The sequence below is a fragment of the Anser anser genome (genome assembly GCF_964211835.1).
Source record: "Anser anser genome assembly, chromosome: 1".
Classification (NCBI taxonomy): domain Eukaryota; kingdom Metazoa; phylum Chordata; class Aves; order Anseriformes; family Anatidae; genus Anser; species Anser anser.
In genome coordinates, this window is record NC_139720.1 from 60023651 (window position 1) to 60042305 (window position 18655).

Genomic DNA, 18655 nt, shown 5'->3' on the forward strand with positions numbered 1-18655 from the left:
ATTTAAAATTAATGTTTGCAATTACAGATGGCATCTTTGAATCAACAGGCAGTGGCAACCAATTCTTGCTCATGACTGTATGTGAGTCATATCTTAGAAACTGCAAATCAGCTTCCAGTTGAACTGAATCCAACCTTAGCAGTTCAGAAAAATATCCAATGGTTAAATTTTCATTAAACAGTAACTTCTAAGCATGAGCTCTGTTAAATTATTAGAAGTTCAAGACTGTAACACTTTCTAACAGCACTGTTATGTGTATGTAGTAATTCAGAAGCAAAAATAATTTCCAGTTTATCTACTTTATTATCAAATATATATTGCAGATTATTCAAAATGATAAGTGTTCCATTCTATATAAAATGACATTACTATACTATCTTAAAAAATAATTGAGATGACGGTCTCCAAATTCATGACTGGCTCAGTCAAGTGTAGGTGAACAGAAAAAGTTCAAGAAAAAATTATTGACACATGAAAAACTATGTAATAGAATATAGCATGTCAAAGAACGTGTTCAAGAAATGAAACACATTCCTTTAAAAGCTGCATTTACACGTAAATTTTCAAATGTAATGGATTTCCCTTCTCTTGTAACATTATTAATGGAACAACAGAACTGCTGGTCTAATCCTGCTTGTTTATCAGGCTGCTGCTGAACTTATTAATGCCATCACTGTTAGCATTCATAGTAATTCTGATAAGGCTAGAAGAATGAGTCTTCCTTTATGCATAAAAGGCAGGATGTGGAGAAAACTCTCAATCTCATTCTTTGAAAAGGTCAGAGAAATTTAGACCAAAGAGTTAGTTTCCTGAAGCCTTTCTTACCAGGTCTTGCTTTACTTTACATATTTGTGAGACACTGAAGAAGAAGAAACAACCATTTGTTCTACGCTGACTGTCAAAGGTATTTCCTGTAGCTATATTCCATTCTTGTGTTCACATTCTCAACAGAAAGTAGAGAGGGAGTAGGATAAGAGAAACTACTGAAGAACAACAGATTCCACGTAAAAGTTTAAATGAGAGTAAGCCTCATTTATTAAAATATACTTTCAACTCTTTTCCTACATAGTTCTGCCATGTGTTCACTTCTCTAAGTCAACTAAGCGCTGCTGGAGTCTGATCTGCATAAAAATAAATAACATAGCTAACAGAGAGCTATTTTAGAGGTGGTTGAAATGATGATTATCATTTGATATCATTTGATATCATTTCTGATATTCAAATGCTAGTTTCCAAAAATTTGGAATTAGGTTTGTGAGTAAGCAACGGGTAAAAGTAATCTTCACCTTGCATTTTGGCCAGGAAAAATATTTCTCAAAAACCTAGAAGAGGTAAGAAAGGAGTAAAAGTAATCTCTGTCTTCCGTTTTTATCAAGAAAAACATTTCTCAGACATCTAGATGAGATTATAAGCTTGTACTATTTCTATTTAATATTAAGACAGTGCTGAATTTTGAATGTATAAATTTTTATATATGTACATATATATAATTTTTTGCAATAGGCAGGTTATTTTGAATGACAAGCTGGTTTAAAGTGCAATACAGTAAACAAAGATTCAACAGACTGTGGAGCAAAATCTATCATTGAGTTCAGATCTCAAATAGAACAACACTGGCAAATTGTTATACATCCAATGAGAATGTACATTTTGTACAGACAAAGCATTAATGAGTCACACAGATAAGGCTGTAACCTACATTGGTTCTACTCTTTGTGTATATGTACCACTTCCACTTAAAAAAAAAACAAAAAAAAACCTCGTACCCTGTGTACTCATCTGCCTCACACACACATGTACAGCAAAAAGGGCAGTGAACCATTGCTCCTTTCAATGTCACTTACAATTCAATGTCTACAGCAGGCAGTGACAGAAAAAAAAAAAAAAAAAAAAAGAGTAGGTTATGGGATGTATGCTGATAACATCTCAGAGAACCAGATATACTGTCAGCAGGTAATTATTCTTTGAATATGAATCAATGAGGATTCAACTGTGAATGGCAGACTGCATCTCCCAAAATGGTGAGACAGAGTAGTATGAGCTGCAAACAGTACTTTTATTCAAAATTTGGCATCTAAATAAATGACCAAATTGAAACAATAATGTCTGGCAAAGGTAAGTGCAGCAGTACATTTCCCAAAGAAGACAACTGATGTTTCTTGCCTTTGGGCAAAATGACTCTTGGTGTTCAAAGAAATGCTAAACACAGGGATATACTAGGCTAACCATTTTTATTTCTTGCCAAGAAATGAACCAGACCTTACAAAATGTAACTCTTGCTAAGGCAAATCTTTCACAATTCTTTATTATTGCAAATCATTTTTTGATATTTTTTTCAGAACAAGAATTCTAAGTTCCATAAAAACATCCCTGATTAAAACAACACTCATTCATAACTAGAATAAGACAATTTAAAAGTAGATTGTTTTTGCTTCTATTGAACTAAAGTTTTGTGTAATTTTTTTTATCTTGTGGCATTGATCTTTGTAGACCACAATGTTCACCCGTCCAATGGACTGCTCCTGCACATAACAATCCCAGCACCACTGTTTATAAACTTGTTCAAAGCTTGCTGAAAACACAGGATAACAATAATCCACCCATCTGGATTGTCAATATTAAGGATGCAGACATCTGCCAGAGTAATTTGGCTGACTCCACAAGGCCCTCATTTATGGGAATTACAAGGCATGCTGGCATAGAGATGCATACTATGTCCAGAAACTTATGTGATTTCTCCTGGACAGCTTCCATTGGAATCTCCAGTGTGACTGCCATTCTGTGCAGTAACTCTTGAAAACTTTTATAAGTATCTGGCTGTACTTTTGAATATCAGTGGTAGCACAGTCTCATCTGAAGACAAAGGTAATGCAGTGTAGAACCTGTATGATTAACAGCCTGCAACTCCTCTTTCTCAGAGCCTGTGAGTCATGTTTCATCATATACAAAGTTCATATGTTTGGGATGAAAAAGACCTGACTGTAATTGAGATAAACAGGTACGATTTGGCTAGATTGCTGATATAGATAATATTCAAGAGAAAGTCTTGCAAGGATACAGTAATCACTAAAACATAATGCCAATCCTAGATATTGGATAACAATCATAAGCACTAGAATAATGACCTACAGATGTAATGAAGATATCACAAATATTGTAAGGTTCTGGACACCATGTGCTAGTAGCACGTGAATGGCAGGAATAAACAGCAGAATAGTTAGTATGAACAACCGGAATGGGGAACAGCAGAAAAAATACCAGGTAGATTCTGTGTGGGTATTGAATTTCAATTCACAATAACAAAACCAAAAGACCCAGCAGGAGAAACCCAGAACCATGCCTTAAGTATGTGACTCAGCCTAACATATGAAAAGTTTATAAGAATATTTCTGTGCTCTCTTTAGGCATCACAGCTTCTTGTAAACACTTCTGACCTTTGTGTTCATTTCAGGAATTACTTACAGAATAGCATATCTCAAGAATGTACCTCGTGTCCAAAGCACTGTAAAAATACTTTGTGGACACACAACGCAATGTTATTTTTTCACAAGAAACAAGATTGTTAAAACCTGAGGCTTATACTCTGCCATAATAACAAAATACTAGTAGGTGAAAAAAAAAAAGAAAAAAAAAACCAGAGGAAAATGAAATTATTTTAAAACGGGAATGAAATGTAAAAGAGAACACAAATTAATATTATTGATAAAAAATTCAGGTAACGAAGAGCCAAGTGTTTTGATTATTTTTTTTAACAAAGTGTTGATTTACTATAAACCTGGTCTGTGAAAAGCACTTGTGTCAGAGTTGGGTTCATTCATCTTACAGCCCCATGTGAGCAGTATATCATCTCAATGCAAACAGACTCTGAGGATTCAGCTCACTAAAAGAATTTGTAGTTGCGCGCATGGAACATAAATACACCTTCAGTAGAATTTATGGACAAGTAAAAGACCTGTGACAATACTGGTAATAAAATTCTTTTACCTTAACCAAATTTCTTTCATATGAATTTGGAAGTAGAGGAAGTGTTCCTGCTCTCAAATCCAAGCCATGGTCAGTCGTAGGATCATTGTATATGAGCAACAGTACTCACTGCCCTTTACAGGGCTTGATCCACTAATGGTTCCAGGAGCACTGGTCCAGCACTTTTAAGAGGCAAATCTTCTAAAGAAATTCTCCTGTCTCAGTGCTAGTTATCCAAAACAAGTGACGCATTTCAGCATTGTCAAAACTGTATGAATGTTAATGGTGAAGAGTAGAAACTGCAGGAATTCTAGTAGACTTGCACAAGATAGCCAGGCTCATGGCTTCTCCCAGACATGACGAAGTCAAAGGCAGTTCAGAATTTCAGTTGCACCTCCTGCTTTTTTCTGTTTTTACTTAGCTGAAATTTACTCATCTCCCTGCAAAGAAAAGGGACTGCAGTCTTCCTCAGCCTCTTTTATTATGCTTACAAGGGAGCTCCTGCTGTTGGTTGGTTTCAGACAAATTAACTGTGTCTCACCCACAATAATTTTGTGCTGTAGGGACTTTTCTCAGAAATACAGGTTTGTATATCAAAACAGACTAATTCAAACTTTTTTTACAGAATAAGAACGTAAGTGCAAAGATGGCTATATAAACTACAGTTTGCTTGATGAGGTACAGTTGACTGAAGAGAACCAAATAGTCTAAAAAGACTTGCAAAACACCAGGCATCCTGGCAGACATAGCAAACTAATCTCAAGGCAGACTGAGGTTAATAAAACTAAGAAAAGGATGTAAGTATTTCCTTTATACTCTGAAGTCCAAAGTTGCTCCTTGTGTTATGAGACCAAAAAGCTTCTATGCTTACAGATTTATGTTGAATCTAATAGCAGGAGGAATAAAAGAAAAAATATGAAAAAAAAAAAAAAGAAAAAGCCACCTTATTCAAATTTGCTGTAATCAACAAGCCAATATTTATAATTCTGCCATTCAACATTTGACTAGTGCTGTAGCTTTTATGCAGCATGCTCACAATCATGACTCCTTTTTGCTTTTTGCTGCAGTAAGAAGCCAATAGTCAATACTACTTGAGGAATATCTCTTCCTTCCACGTTTCTGATTGATTGAAAGTCCCTTAACAGTTACACATATCGTCATATCAACAATGAACTGTTTTGAAGAAGGTCTTTCAGAACAAGAAACTTAGCTGGGGGAAGATGAGGAATAGTTTTTGGTTGTCTGTTTTTAAACAGAGAAAAGAACAGTTCAATTAATGTTAAACAGCATATGGGCAAATTTTTCCCAAGAGACTACACCAATTTATTAGGTACAAAGAAACCTAAGAAAGGACTCAATGATGAATACACCTCTCATTATAATCAAAACCATTCAGAGTCCAATTACTTCTTAAATAAATGTGCCTAAAAATTAGTAGGCATTTGTATATGTATTGTGTTCCTAAATAGGAAAATGCTGAAGAAGCTTCATGCCCCCTTAGGTCTGGCTTATTGACTGTGTGAGGTAATAAAATGCAATGGCGCATTCCCCAGCTGTTGCCCATTTGTTAGGCCAAAGTGAGGTGCTCCTCAAATAAGACTGAAAAAATATTAAAATAACTATTTTTGTGAGAGAGTTTTCTTTGCATTTTTATTGTCTAGAGATTTAGAGATTTTGAGTAAGCCCTGTAGCATAATGAACAAAGGTGTCCTTGTATTTTTGTGCTATTCTAAAATTCAGTAAAATGATTTTTTAAGCTTGTTTAAAAACTTTCTTGCATAGTAAAGTTTTTCAATTCTGATACTGTTAAAAAAAAAATCTGGCTTTATATCAGATATACCTGTTTTATTTATTGCTCAACAGTTAATACTAAGCATTAGGCTCAAAAGCTCATGCGTGAAAATTATTCATGCATGAGTATGGGAGAAATTCCAGGCCTCTGATGCCTTTGCGTACACAAATCTTGCAAAAATGTGTCAGGCTAGATGCTAGCTAGCCAGTCTCCAGACCATAGGTATTCCGTAATTAGATGGTAATTACCTTTTTGTTTAAAAGGCACTATTGCTTAATTCACTCATTTATTTTCTATCTACTCACACAGTTCTTTCTATTCTATACTCCCTTGTTATTTCTTGCAACAGTGGGAAAAAGCTGCATGAAGATTATGTTTTCAGGCATTAAGATGTACATTTACCTAAGGGTAATCACAGAATGGCTGAGGTTGGCCAGGACGTCTGGTCATCGTCATCTGGCTCACACAGGGCCACCTAGAGTAGGTGGCCCTGGACCAGGTTCAGATGGCTTTTGAAGATCTCCAAGGAGGGAGACTCCACAACCTCCCTGGGCAAGCTGGGCCAGTGCTCTCTCACCTGCACAGCAAAGAAGTTCTTTATCTGCACAGTAAAGTGCTTCCTGATGTTCAGACAGAGCCTCCTGTGTTCTAGTTTGTGCCCATTGCCTCATCCTGGCAACTGAAAAAAGCCTGACTCCATCCTCTATGCACCTTCCCTTCAAGTATTTGTACACGTTGGTGAGACCTCCCCTCTACGCCTCCTTTTCTCCAAGCTGAAGAGTCACATTTCTCTCAGCTTTTCCTCTTAAGAGATATGCTCCCATCCCTTAGTCATTTTACTGGACCTCCACTGGACTCTTTCCATCTGCGTCCAAGTCTCTTGTACTGGGTGGCCCAGAATGGGACACAGTGCTCCAGGTGCAGCCTCACCAATTCTGAGCAGAGGGGAAGGATCACCTCTTGACCTGCTGCCACTCCTTTGCCTAATGTAGTCAAGAATACCCTTAGCCTTCTTGTCAGCAAGGGCACACTGCTGACTTACGTTCAACAGTGTCCACTAGGACTCCTAAGTCCTGTTCTGCAGAACTGCTCTCCAGCTGGGTGGCCCCCAGCATGTCCTAGTGCCTGGGATTGTTCCTCCCCAGGTGCAGGACTCTGTACTTCTCCTTGTTGAACTTCATGAGATTCTGGTCAGCCCACCTGTCCAGCCTGTCAAGGCCGCTCTGGTTGGCTGCACAGCTCCTCTGGTGAGTCAGCCACTCTCTTTCGTGTTATCTGCAGATTTACTGAGGGGCTGCACTCTAACCCATTGTTCACATTGTTAATGAAGATGTTAAACAGGACTGGACCCGGTATTCATTCCTGGGGTACTCCACTTGTTACTGGACTCCAGCTACATTTTGCACCACTGACACCTACCCTCTGGGTTCAGCCATTCACTTAGTTTTAGAACCACTTCACTGTCTGCTCATCCAAGCTGTACTTCAACAACTTCGCTGGGACGTTCTTAATAAGAGTAAGAAGAGACAGTTGTAGTTTTAAAGCATGCCTGAAACTAAATATGTGGACTGGCACTCAGACATATAAACGGAAGGTTTCATTTTTCATGTTTGTATAAGGACATAATGTATACTTGTTTGCAGCTACCACTGATGTGTTGTAGGCTGGTCAGTCTTACTTTGTCTTTCACTCCACATCACTGGTAGATACTTCTGATAGAAGACCATCAGAAAACAAGAACAACAAAAAAGAGAAGCAGTGCAAGAAATCACTTTTGCTAATAAAACAAAAATGTTGCTAATGTATGACAGTTCAGAGAAAAGGCATGAAAAGCAAAACAGAGAGTGAGGGATGAAAACAAGGGGGAAATGGTGCCCCTTCTGCTCAGTTTGTTGGTCAACTTCCTAGTGGTTTGCCTTGAATAGCAGGTTCTATGCAGTACCCTAAAGGTTAAAATAAACACAAATTTAAGGGATGAGAACAAACTCAGAGGCACACAGTCAATGAATAGGCAGCTTGAATCATTGACATAAAGAGATTAGCTAAATTTGAGCTGGCCCCATTTGCTTTCCAGATGAAGCAAAAAATGTTATACAGAAAATCCTGCATTTCTTTCTACAGAATAATAGATATACTTCAAAGACTTTTAAAATTTAAAAATGAAGCTTCTTTCTACTTTTCTAGCAAGCGTATCTGACTATATTTGTAGGTGGTAAATGTCCATTTTTGGAAAGAAAATGCAGACAATTACTCAGGTATTAAAGAAGATTTCTAACATGAGCCCTTTGAATAATGAAACATAATGGACAAATTAATGACTTCAGCTCCAACACAGTAGTAGTCCAAGTTATTGTTAAATTTGAAGTTTTCCAACTCTTTAATAGATCACTTTTGATCAAAAACTATGATAAATCACACCTTTACAACAGTCCTGCTTACTTATGTAAATTAGCTCCTTTTCTCAAATTGCCATAAATGGATGTAAAGCTTTATAAACACTACAAGTGGACATTCGTGTTTTCTGTGAACTTTGCTACCCTGATCCCTCTACGGAGCTAATCTGTGCTGTTCTAAAAACATACAAAGAAACAAATTACCCATACTAAAGAAAAGTTTAAGTAGTTCTAAACAATAGATGGGATTAGAAGGTTTATACAAAAGGTTACTCCTTAATATGACTCATTTAAAAGAACTCATCAGCAATTGAAGTAGTTTCCATTCACTCTGTAAAATATATAAAGTGGGCACAGATGGAGAACATGTTAATTTACAGCTGAAAAGCTTTCTTAGAACTTGAAAACTGCTTAACTTCTATGCAAGCATTAAGTAACTAAGAATGTGTATCTCATCGTATATGTTAATACTCTCTCTCTCTCTTTTTTCTCAAGGTTTTCTACTCTCAGTTTCAAAATCTCTGCAAAAGGTTGAAGATGAAGATATGTTGCTAACCACATTCAATCTAGGAAAAACTCTTCAAAATGGAGATAGAGCTGGAAAGAGAGGAGCTATACCTTTGCTGAAGCATTATAAGGCTGAAGAAAGCTTTTTGGATGAAGAGGATGACAGAAACCCAAAGTTTTTTGTGAGTTTTCAGTTTTAAATTTTTTTATTAAGTGTAAAACAGAAATTCTCTTTATAGCCCTTTATAAGACAAATACAATAATTTAAAGCAATAACCTGGTGAATATAAGAAAAAAACAACAGCTAAGCATAATACACTCAAGACACTGCAAGTACTTAATTCCAAGTTTTTAAATGCATAACCTGGGCGGTTGAATTAAAAAAAATAATAAAATAAAACCAGATTTTAGCAGATACATACGCAGTCAAAACTAGTGGGTAAAAAGCATATGTTTCAGTATCTCATTATATGCAGCAACAGGTTTCCAACTTCACCAAATATGACAGACATTATGTTAAAGTATACTTTTCCATAAAACTGTTTCAGCCAAAGACGTAATGCCGGTCATTACTTGCTTTTAGATATTATGTTGAATGATAAAATACTTGTATTGATAATTTAAAAAGTCAACACAACTGATTATATCTTTTTCACGACAAACTGTTACTCTTGTTTTCTCTTAAAACAGGGCACAGGCTCCAGAGATGATTTCTTAAATCATGCTATGCCAATCAATGTGGGCAGGAAGCAACTACCTTATCTTGCACTGAAGGGAGCCATGGCTTTTCCAGCTGACACTGAAATTCAGAATATTGAATCAGTACAGGAAAGAGAGACTGCAGATGAAGAAAATTCAGCTAAATTCCCTATAGGAAGGAGAGATTTTGACAGTAAGTGTATTTTCATTTTTTAACACATATTATTTTTCTAGTATAGTGCAATGTCTCTGACGCCATTTGATAACAACTCATTTAGAAAATCCATGGGATATTTGTGATTTGTTAGGGCTGATTAAATCCCACATTTCCAGTTTACTTCTGTTGTATTTGGTTGGGTGTATGAAAGGCATTTGTTAAATTAACAATATTTTCAGAGGCCATAAAGACTCCTAGTTCTCTGATGTTTTAAACTTCCACATTTTTCCTGTAGTGCTCAGGTGTATGCTGGGAAGAGTCTATCGACCTTGTTGGCAAGTCTGAAAATGACTGACCTACACCACCTTCTTTGAGAAAGATTAAACACTTTATTATGAATTTAACATGATTAAAAGTTATTGTGCTTTAGTGTCGCTATACACATGCATCTAAAATACTTTTACATCACAATGTAGAGGGAAACATAATTCATTACCAAAAAGAGAACATAGTTGTAACTACTGCTGTACTGTAATCAAAAAAAATAAAAGACTTCTGCATAATCCAGACTTGTAAATATTTGTCTAATATTACACACAAGCTATTTTCACTTATTTGAGTATAAGGGGAAGCAATTCATGATTTTCACCCTTCACTTGCAAAATTTTACAACTTCTGAAAGAGTCAACAGACCATGTATGTCAAAATAAAAACTTACAGTCGAAAAAACTGAGTTAATTTTGCCTGACCAGCAATCAATTTATTCTTGCTTGCAGTTTTGTTGTTCTTTCTTTTTCCATCAATTTTGCTGTCCAATTTCTTCTGAGGATGGTTTGAAGTCTTACGTTTCTTAGCATTTTTTGGCAAAGATAGTTCACTTTCCTCATCACAGATAACTTTGTCATTATTCAAATCCATCTGTTCATTTCTGGAGTTCTTTTTTCTTGGCCGACAACTCAGCTTTCCCATTTCTGTATAATTTCTATTCTGATGAACATTTTCAGAAATAGTTCCAAGCACTGGTATGTCAAGACATGAATTCATACCTTCTGTCATATAAGAGTATCAAAAACATATGTGAAAAATTAAAAATATTACCTGGAATTATTCATATGTTTTCTATCAGAGGACTGTCAAGTGATTTTTAATCAAAATGATTGCTTTATAAAGCAAAGAAAAACTATTCTGGTCATTGCAGTTACATTTGCTACGTGTTAAGTACACTGACTTTTTAAAATGATATTGCTAAAAATATGTTATGGCACCTGAATTAGGGAAGTGGATTTAAAGTCTTAAGATATCGGAAGAGATGCTTAAAGAGCCTAGAAATTACATATATGATATTGCTTCTAGTGGAGTAACCCAAATGTGTCTTTTCTTAATCGCAAAAATATAAATTTCAGTTAGCTTGTTTACATAATATAAGAAAGTGTATATTTTACACTATATTGTGTAATTTATTTTTTTTTACTTTAAGATAGCATTAATACATACGTTTCAAAAATATTTAAATTTTTAAAACATTAGCATTACAATTTTAATATAAAGGCATTCGCATCACACAATATACAAAATAATGAGAGGTCAATTTTTTCTTGAAAACATATTTATACCTGAGTTTTACTAAAGCCTTCTCTGATAACACTTGAAATATTAGTTATCACATTCACTTATTCAATTGTACTACAGCCTAACTGTGAAATATTTACCTTGTAAATGTTGCTTTGGTGCAGGATGTTCACAGGTTGACATTTGGCTACTGCTGAAGAAACCATGACCCTTTATCTCACTCAATTCATTTTTATATGTACATGCAAACTGAGATTTGATCGAAGATTGCTTCATCTGTAAATAGTAATTGACATTATCTTTACTTATAGAAGGAAAAGGCATCACTTGCAAGACTAATAATATACTAAGTTTCCATTCTCCTGTCTTGAAAGTTTTAGATCAAATACTAGAAAAATGAGTATACTCACATCAAAAATGTTTATATGAAGTACTCATTTACAAAGTATATAGCCTTTGAAGAATACTTACAACAGTAACACTGAAAAAAAGAATGACAGCTAATATAAATTAAGCTTCAATATACTTGTATCTAAAACTTCAGTATAAAGTATTATTTCACATTTCTCTTTGGTAAATTTCAGATTTTCCATTTAATCACAGAATAAAGGCATTTCCATATTGAATGCCTATGCCCAACTCCACATTTGTCAAAACATACCCACACACCCTAAATTGCCAGAAATCTACAATATTGAAGAACGCTACTGTATCTGGTTCTGCATGTCCATGTCTGCCTCCTAGTCCTGGAAGCAAGTAACCTAGCCCTATAGCACAAACAAATCAAAATATATGGTTTATCTACAAAAGTTGTACAGAAATTTTAATATAGTCAATATATCTATATTTACTGGAAGCAGTAGTTCCAGGTCAACCTTCCTCAGTTTATGGTTAGCTTACAGTTTTTCTGACTATCACTTAGAATTTCAGGGTCAAGCTTTGTACTTTCTGGCCAATTTATCACAAATGCTATATACTCTGCAAGACAAATTGTATCCTCATTACTATTTGAAGTTCTACTGAATTATATAAAATATATTGAAAGGTACAGCGTGGATTAGAAGTTCTAGGTAATAATTACACTACAATGGCACACGTAAATCCAAATAAATGCGAACTGAATAAGTGACACTATAGAAATATCAGGAAAAAGAAAATGCAAGAAGTGTCACAAAAGGAATACTATTTTTTTTGGACTGGATTTGGTGAATAGGAAGTTTACAGCCACTTTTCAGGTTAAAAAGTTTGCATTATACAACTCCACTTTTCTTCTTCGAGTTCAAGTTTCAGCCCTACAGATGTTTTAGTTCCAACTCAAAATTTCAAATTCAGACAGAATAACAGAAAAGAATACATTGCCAGAAACCTCCTTTTACAGGGGCCTTCATCCACAAAATTCAGTCACAGTTTATGCCAGTCTCATCAGATACTGCTTTTATCCACATAAACCAACAGACTCCAGCTTTTTAACACTGAGATGCAGCCTAAGTATCTCTCCACTATAGCGCAGGTTTTTGTTGTTGCTGTTGTTGTTGTTTTTAAAGAAACATTTTTTCTGATTTAATATGCCCATACCCATGTAGTCTTACATAAAGCTTTGCTATAGTCTTTTCCATGGGCTTTAGGGGAATCTTTGGCACCTCGAGCATCTTCTCCTCCTTCTTTACTGATGTTGGTGTCTGCAGAGTTGTTTCTCTCATTTTTCTCACTCCTTTCTTACAGCTACCATTCAGTGTGTTTTGTTTGGTTGGTTGGTTGGTTTTGTTTTGTTTTTACCCTTTCTTAAATGTTATCACAGAGGTGCCACCAGCATCACTGATGGGCTCAGTTTTGGCCAGTGGTGGGTCTCTTTTGGAGCCAGCTGGAACTGGCTCTGACCAATGCAGGGGTAGCTCTTGATCTCTTCTCATAGAAGTCACAACTCTAGGCCTTCTGCTACCAAAACCTTGCCACATAAACCCAGTACAGAAGGATAAAGCAACTGTACCCAAATAATCAGAAAGATAATTTGAAATAATTAAAAAAAACACTCTAATCTTGTTTAATTAAATTTTAATATCCTAATGTATATGATTATTTTAATCAGAATATAAGGGTCTTAAATTTTGTTTAGTTGAAGAATTAATATTAATAGAAATATTAAAACATAATTTTAAGTTTCCTGGGTTTCCTATTTTTCTTCAATACTTCATCATAATCCTTTTAAATCAGCTCAATCCTTAATTATTGTTCAGTAAATGACACAAATCAAAAATTATGCAACAATATCTTGCACAGAATTCTATCACATATCCTTATTGCAAAAGGCAAATAAGCTACAATTTATTCTGAGCTGATGAAGATATAATATATGCAGCCCCAAAAAAATATCAAAGAAAGCTCGATAGTGTTCTATAAACAACAACAAATTCAGTTGTTTTTTGGGATATCAGGGTTTCTTTTTACTACTCTCACCTGACACTTCACTAATTTAGTTTGCAGGGATTAGAATATGTGGTGTTAAAGGACTGAAGTAAAGATCAAATACTGAAAAAGTTTCACAAACTCATCTGTCTTCATTTCAACTGCACTGAAGCTTGAAATATGCTTCAAAACTTTACTCTGTCATATCACATGCCATTTAGTCATTTACAAACATTAGACAACGCTCTACCAAATATAACTGTTTCAGCTGATGCTACTACTAACCTAGAGGATTTATATGAATTAAGAGTGCAAAACTAGACTTGTTGAAACAGTCAAACTTTCCTTCTGGTCTAGGAATGTATATTTGCCAGTACAACAACTGCATTACATTGAGTTAGCAACAAGCAAATTTTAATAGCCTGAAGGCAGAACAAAAGAACATTAGTGTAGTGTTGAAATAAAATGTAAAGCTTTTCTGGAAAGTTTTTAAAGATAAAAGAGCAACTTACAATTTGATTGAAAAACACAAAATGAAGCCTTTCAACAACCTGAAATAGCCCTAAAAATGAGAGGTTTTGCACGTTAAATTCCCTGAACTCCACTCACGTCACCATCCCCGTAACCCACAGCTCTGGGAGACTGAAAAGATGTTGAGAGCTCAACTTGCTAATCAAGTAGTTGCACATAAGTTGTGTGAAATTAACTCATACTTAGTGTCCCTGTTCCTTTTCACAAGCAAGAAGGATGTTATTGTTGTACTTATATGGATAAAGAAATTCTGTTGCATTTCATGTAATGGGGTTTACTGTTACTATTGTTCAGCTGCAAGAAACTAAAACAGAATATAAGACATGCTGTGTTCAGCACATGTAGGTCAGTTAGTAGCCCTAATGAACAGAATATGTAACACATTCTCCCACCTTGACTTCTGTACCTAAAGGAGCATTTCAGTTCAGATTGGCATTTCAGATGCCAACATAAAACATTCACATTTATACAAAATATTAATGGTGCATGCTCTATTTATTTCTAAAAGTTAGTTGATAATCTATTCCAGATCTCCTTCCACCATCTGCATACAGACAGTACTGCCAATAGTTAGTAAGAATGTTGAGATTTGTTTTTTATACACTGGAATAGCATAATAGAATTTGAAAACCTACATCACTAACAACAAACACATGTTTTTATTTTCTAGCCAAACAATTAGAGTACTATTTGGAAGAGGAAAAGAGAGATAAAAAGGAAGAGAAAATGTATTCTCTGCACCCTTACCCTTGTTATTTTAGAAAAAGTAGTAAAGGTAAATTGAAAAAAAGGACTGCAAAGGGAAGAGAATGAAAAGAATAAATGGTAAATATCATCACCAAAGCAAGGTATCATGTTATACAAACATGAAAAATGTCCTCATAGCTGATTACCTAATAGCTCAGGTAATAGCAAGCTTTTATTGCTTATCTAAGCTGCTATCATATTTGAGAAGTCGTGGCAGTTCAGCGAAGTTCCTGCTGACTGGAAGAGGGGAAACATAACCTCCCATTTTTAAGAAGGGAAAAAAGGAAGACCCGGGAAACTACAGACCAGTCAGTCTCACCTCTGCCTGGCAAGATCATGGAGCAGATCCTCCTGAAAACTATGCTAAGGCACACGGAAAATAAGGAGATGATTGGTGATGGCCAACATGGCTTCACTAAGGACTGATTGTGCCTGAAAATATGGTGGCCTTCTACAACAGGGTTACAGCATTGGTGGATAGAGGAAGAGCAACTGACATCACCTACCTGGACTTGTGCAAAGCATTTCATACTGTTGGTGACATGGACAGTGGGATTGAGTGCACCCTTAACAAGTTTGCCAATGACACCAAGCTGTGTGGCGTGGTCGACATGCCGGATGGAAGGGGTGCCATCCAGAGGGACCTTGACAGGCTTAAGAGGTAGGCCTCTGTGAACCTCATGAGGTTCAACAAGGCCAAGTTCAAGGTCCTGCATCTGGGTCAGGGCAATCCCAAATACAAATACAGGCTGGGCAGAGAATGGATTGAAAGCAGCCCTGATGAGAAGGACCTGGGTGCTGGTTGACAAGAAGCTTGGCATGAGCCAGCAATGTGCACTTGCAGCCCAGAAAGTCAACTGTATCCTGAGCTGCAAGAAAAGAAGCACGGCCAGCAGGTGGAGGGAGGTGATTCTGTCCCTCTAATCTGCTCTCATGAGCCCCCACCTGGAGTGCTGCGTTCGGCTCTGGGGTCCCCTTTTAAGAAGGGCATGGACCTATTACAACGAGTCCAGAGGAGGGCGACAAAGATGATCAAGGGGCTGGAGCACCTCTCCTATGAAGACTGGCTGAGGGAGTTGTTCAGTTGAGTTGTTCAGCGTGGAGAAGAGAAGGCTCTGGGGAGACCTTGCAGCGGCCTTCCAGCACTTAAAGGGGGCCTACAGGAAAGCTGGGGAGGGACTCTGTCAGGGAGTACAGTGATAGGACAAAGAGTAATGGCTTAAACTATGATTTTGCCAAATCCATCTTTTTTTTTTTTGGGGGGGGGGGGGTGACATTATACCAGCTTTTTGCTATCCTAAATTAACTCACTACTGATTTGAAAACAGCCACAAATCACGTCATTATTGGGTTTTGAGAGTACTCAAAATTCACAGGCAGGGATCCTTGGAAAGTAGTCTAGAGGTCTTGTAGAAACAAAAATGGTATTTTTGACACAAGTGTGGTTTATCAAATAACTGATTCCAGAAAGTAATAAAAACTTTCTTCGGATTTTGTGCTGACATAACCTTTGTTTCCCCTTCCCCTTTCTCCTCCAGGTACTCATCTTTTTGGCACACTACATACCCATAGAAACTACTAATAAGTTTAGTGTTCCTAATAATCATATTCCAGTCAGAAAATTTCTTGATACTATAGATGAGAGAACTACCTGAGGAGGATTATTTTCTCCGTTGCTATGAATTTTCTCTTCACAATTATAGTGGGCATACAGAAAACTCTTGATAACTTCCTGTTGATAGTTTTCCAAGTCACAGTTTATTTGTACTGGAATCACAAATAGGCAAAAACAATTTTCTCAAGTAACAGCATTTAGGGAACTAAGCAATGAAGAATAACAGAAATGCTTGAAGCTAGATATTAAGTCATTTTACATAAGCATGAACAAGTCACATGAGAAAGGCAGACTGGAATTTTTTGCTTTGTGGAGCTTTTTCTTTGGAAGGATTTCTATACACAGTAAAATTACAATGAACTTAAAACATGCCAAGATTTGTTAGAGTTCTTTAGCCACAAATTCTTTTAAAACTAAAATTACAGTTTTGTTCCCAATTGGAAGAAAACAGTGCCTCATATAGGAAAAGTTATCTACAGTTACATTAGGAAGAAAAAAAAAAACATGCCAAACTACTGAAAGCTCTTGCAGCTGTTGTGGGGTAAATGTGTTAACAATGCAGCAAGATTTCTAACACAATGCATCAAAAGGCCAAAACAATCCTGAGTTAAAAAAAATAAAATAAATTTGTTACTCTCTCACATATTATATGCTCACAGCCTAATACGTTTTAATTCCTTCCTTCTTAACCGCTAGTGTTCTCAGCTTCACCCAACCTCATTAGCTCTGGTACAATACTTTCCCTACAGCTTGAAACTCCAGTTAATCTTTTCAGGTGCAAAAGAAAGACTAACATCTTTATTATGCGACCTGTTTATTGCCTTAAATTGATCTTTAATCTAATTAAAGGAGACGATTGTGACAGTCATTCCATTCCTCTCACACAACAATAAGTACTGCTTGCATAACCCCACTGCATTCAGCAAAATCAATAATCAAATAGTGGGGTTTTAAATTAATGAAAGTATAATTCCTTCTACAATACACCACTCCCCATTAAGACACTTCTCTTTAACAACAGATAGCAACCTTGAAACACAACTGATTTCTTAATTTCATCATCCTATGAGAGGATTGAGTTTCTTATTATTTCTCTTTCCTACTTCTGCTGGAGGGAATGAAAAGGTACAACATACTAATTCCCCAAATTTCTCCTTCTTTGAAGTGGTGGCTTTGCCTTCTAACAAATGTCCTTATAGTTAGGTGAGCTTTTTGCATATGTTCCAGTATTTAATGATTGCAAGATGAAATATTTCTTTGTCTCTTTCACTGTTGCCAGGAACTGGTTTTGATACAACGGAAAAAGTCATAGGTTTATCTTATTTTTAAATACAAATTCCAATTCATAGCTACCTGTTTATTTTTCCACTCTCCGTATTTTTAGTTACTAAAAATATGTTCATGATATTATGCTGTAGGTTTAGATAGTATCGATCTGCAGTTCTCCACGTAATTCTGCAGATGTGAGAAATCACTTCCTCTTACAGAAAGAGAGGGTATAATTTTTTTTTATTTTTTAATTTAGTGAAGTGTCCCTTTCTTCCTTCATTTACTAGTTTTTCCTAAACTTCTTTATTCAACACATGCTTCTTTATGGGACTCAGCACAGAACCAAGCTACCGTGTTTTTCTACTACTCTATGTACTCACCACTGCATTCTTCTTCATCTCCCATATATCATGGAAAAGGAGATTTCTATGGGAAAAATCCTATAGTTAGCAGACTAACAATCTAATCACATGCCAGAGGCAGTCTGGAAAAAGGGTCCTTAGGACAATTTTATGGAACAAATGCTACCATCACATATACTGAATAAGAAATTTCTCAAAAGAATCACTAACAACAAGAAGAAATATCATGTTTCTACTTTCCTTATTCAGAATACATGTACAGAATCTCTTCTGAGTCAATTGTTAAAATTAGTGCACCGTACATAACAAAATTCAGAAGTGTGAATTTTACAAGCAACCTGTACACATTTGCAGACAGTTGTATGAAATAATTATGAAAACTGACATTCAGCATAAGAAGGTGATAAATACTACTACAACACTTGAGATCTGTGGTTATGGACAAGAAATGTATTGTGTTATGTGCTGCACAGTAAAGACAGAACAAAAATTATTTCTACCAAGAGACACTACAATCTAAGACAAGAAATATATGGATTCATAAGGAAAGGAACCCAAATTAGTCACTGTAATAAGCATCAATCTCAATACATAAAACTGCTAAGTTTTGAGGAGAGGCTGATTTAAAGGTACTAAAAAATCTTTAAA

The 18655-nt window shown here is 35.9% G+C and overlaps 2 protein-coding genes across 6 annotated transcripts in view; one reads left to right on the forward strand and one right to left on the reverse strand.

Annotated features, from left to right (window-relative positions):
* The first annotated feature begins 1449 nt into the window (after window positions 1–1449).
* Window positions 1450–9729, forward strand: PMCH (pro-melanin concentrating hormone). The gene is made up of 2 exons (XM_083809071.1): window positions 1450–8837; window positions 9346–9729. The coding sequence occupies exons 1-2, from the start codon at window positions 8592–8594 to the stop codon at window positions 9568–9570; spliced, it is 471 nt and encodes a 156-aa protein (XP_083665197.1). The 5' UTR covers window positions 1450–8591; the 3' UTR covers window positions 9571–9729.
* Window positions 9346–18655, reverse strand: part of PARPBP (PARP1 binding protein) — a 53562-nt gene continuing 44252 nt past the window's right edge. For 3 of the 5 annotated variants that reach the window (XM_083808887.1, XM_083808889.1, XM_083808890.1), the window contains 2 exons: window positions 11221–11356; window positions 9883–10560 (listed from right to left, as the gene is read on the reverse strand). In XM_083808887.1, coding sequence (XP_083665013.1) covers window positions 10226–10560; window positions 11221–11356 — 471 coding nt within the window. In that variant the 3' untranslated portion in view covers window positions 9883–10225. Of the gene's footprint in view, window positions 9455–9882; window positions 10561–11220; window positions 11357–18655 lie in introns of those variants that run through there. The other 2 variants (XM_083808891.1, XM_083808888.1) reach the window with 2 other exon arrangements.

Bases quoted from the DNA above. Each gene is read 5' to 3' on its own strand.
- PMCH (XM_083809071.1), top strand. From the start codon at position 8,592: ATGTGTATCTCATCGTATATGTTAATACTCTCTCTCTCTCTTTTTTCT. The intron at 8,838-9,345 runs GTGAGTTTTCAG...CTCTTAAAACAG, and splicing joins ACAGAAACCCAAAGTTTTTT to GGCACAGGCTCCAGAGATGA.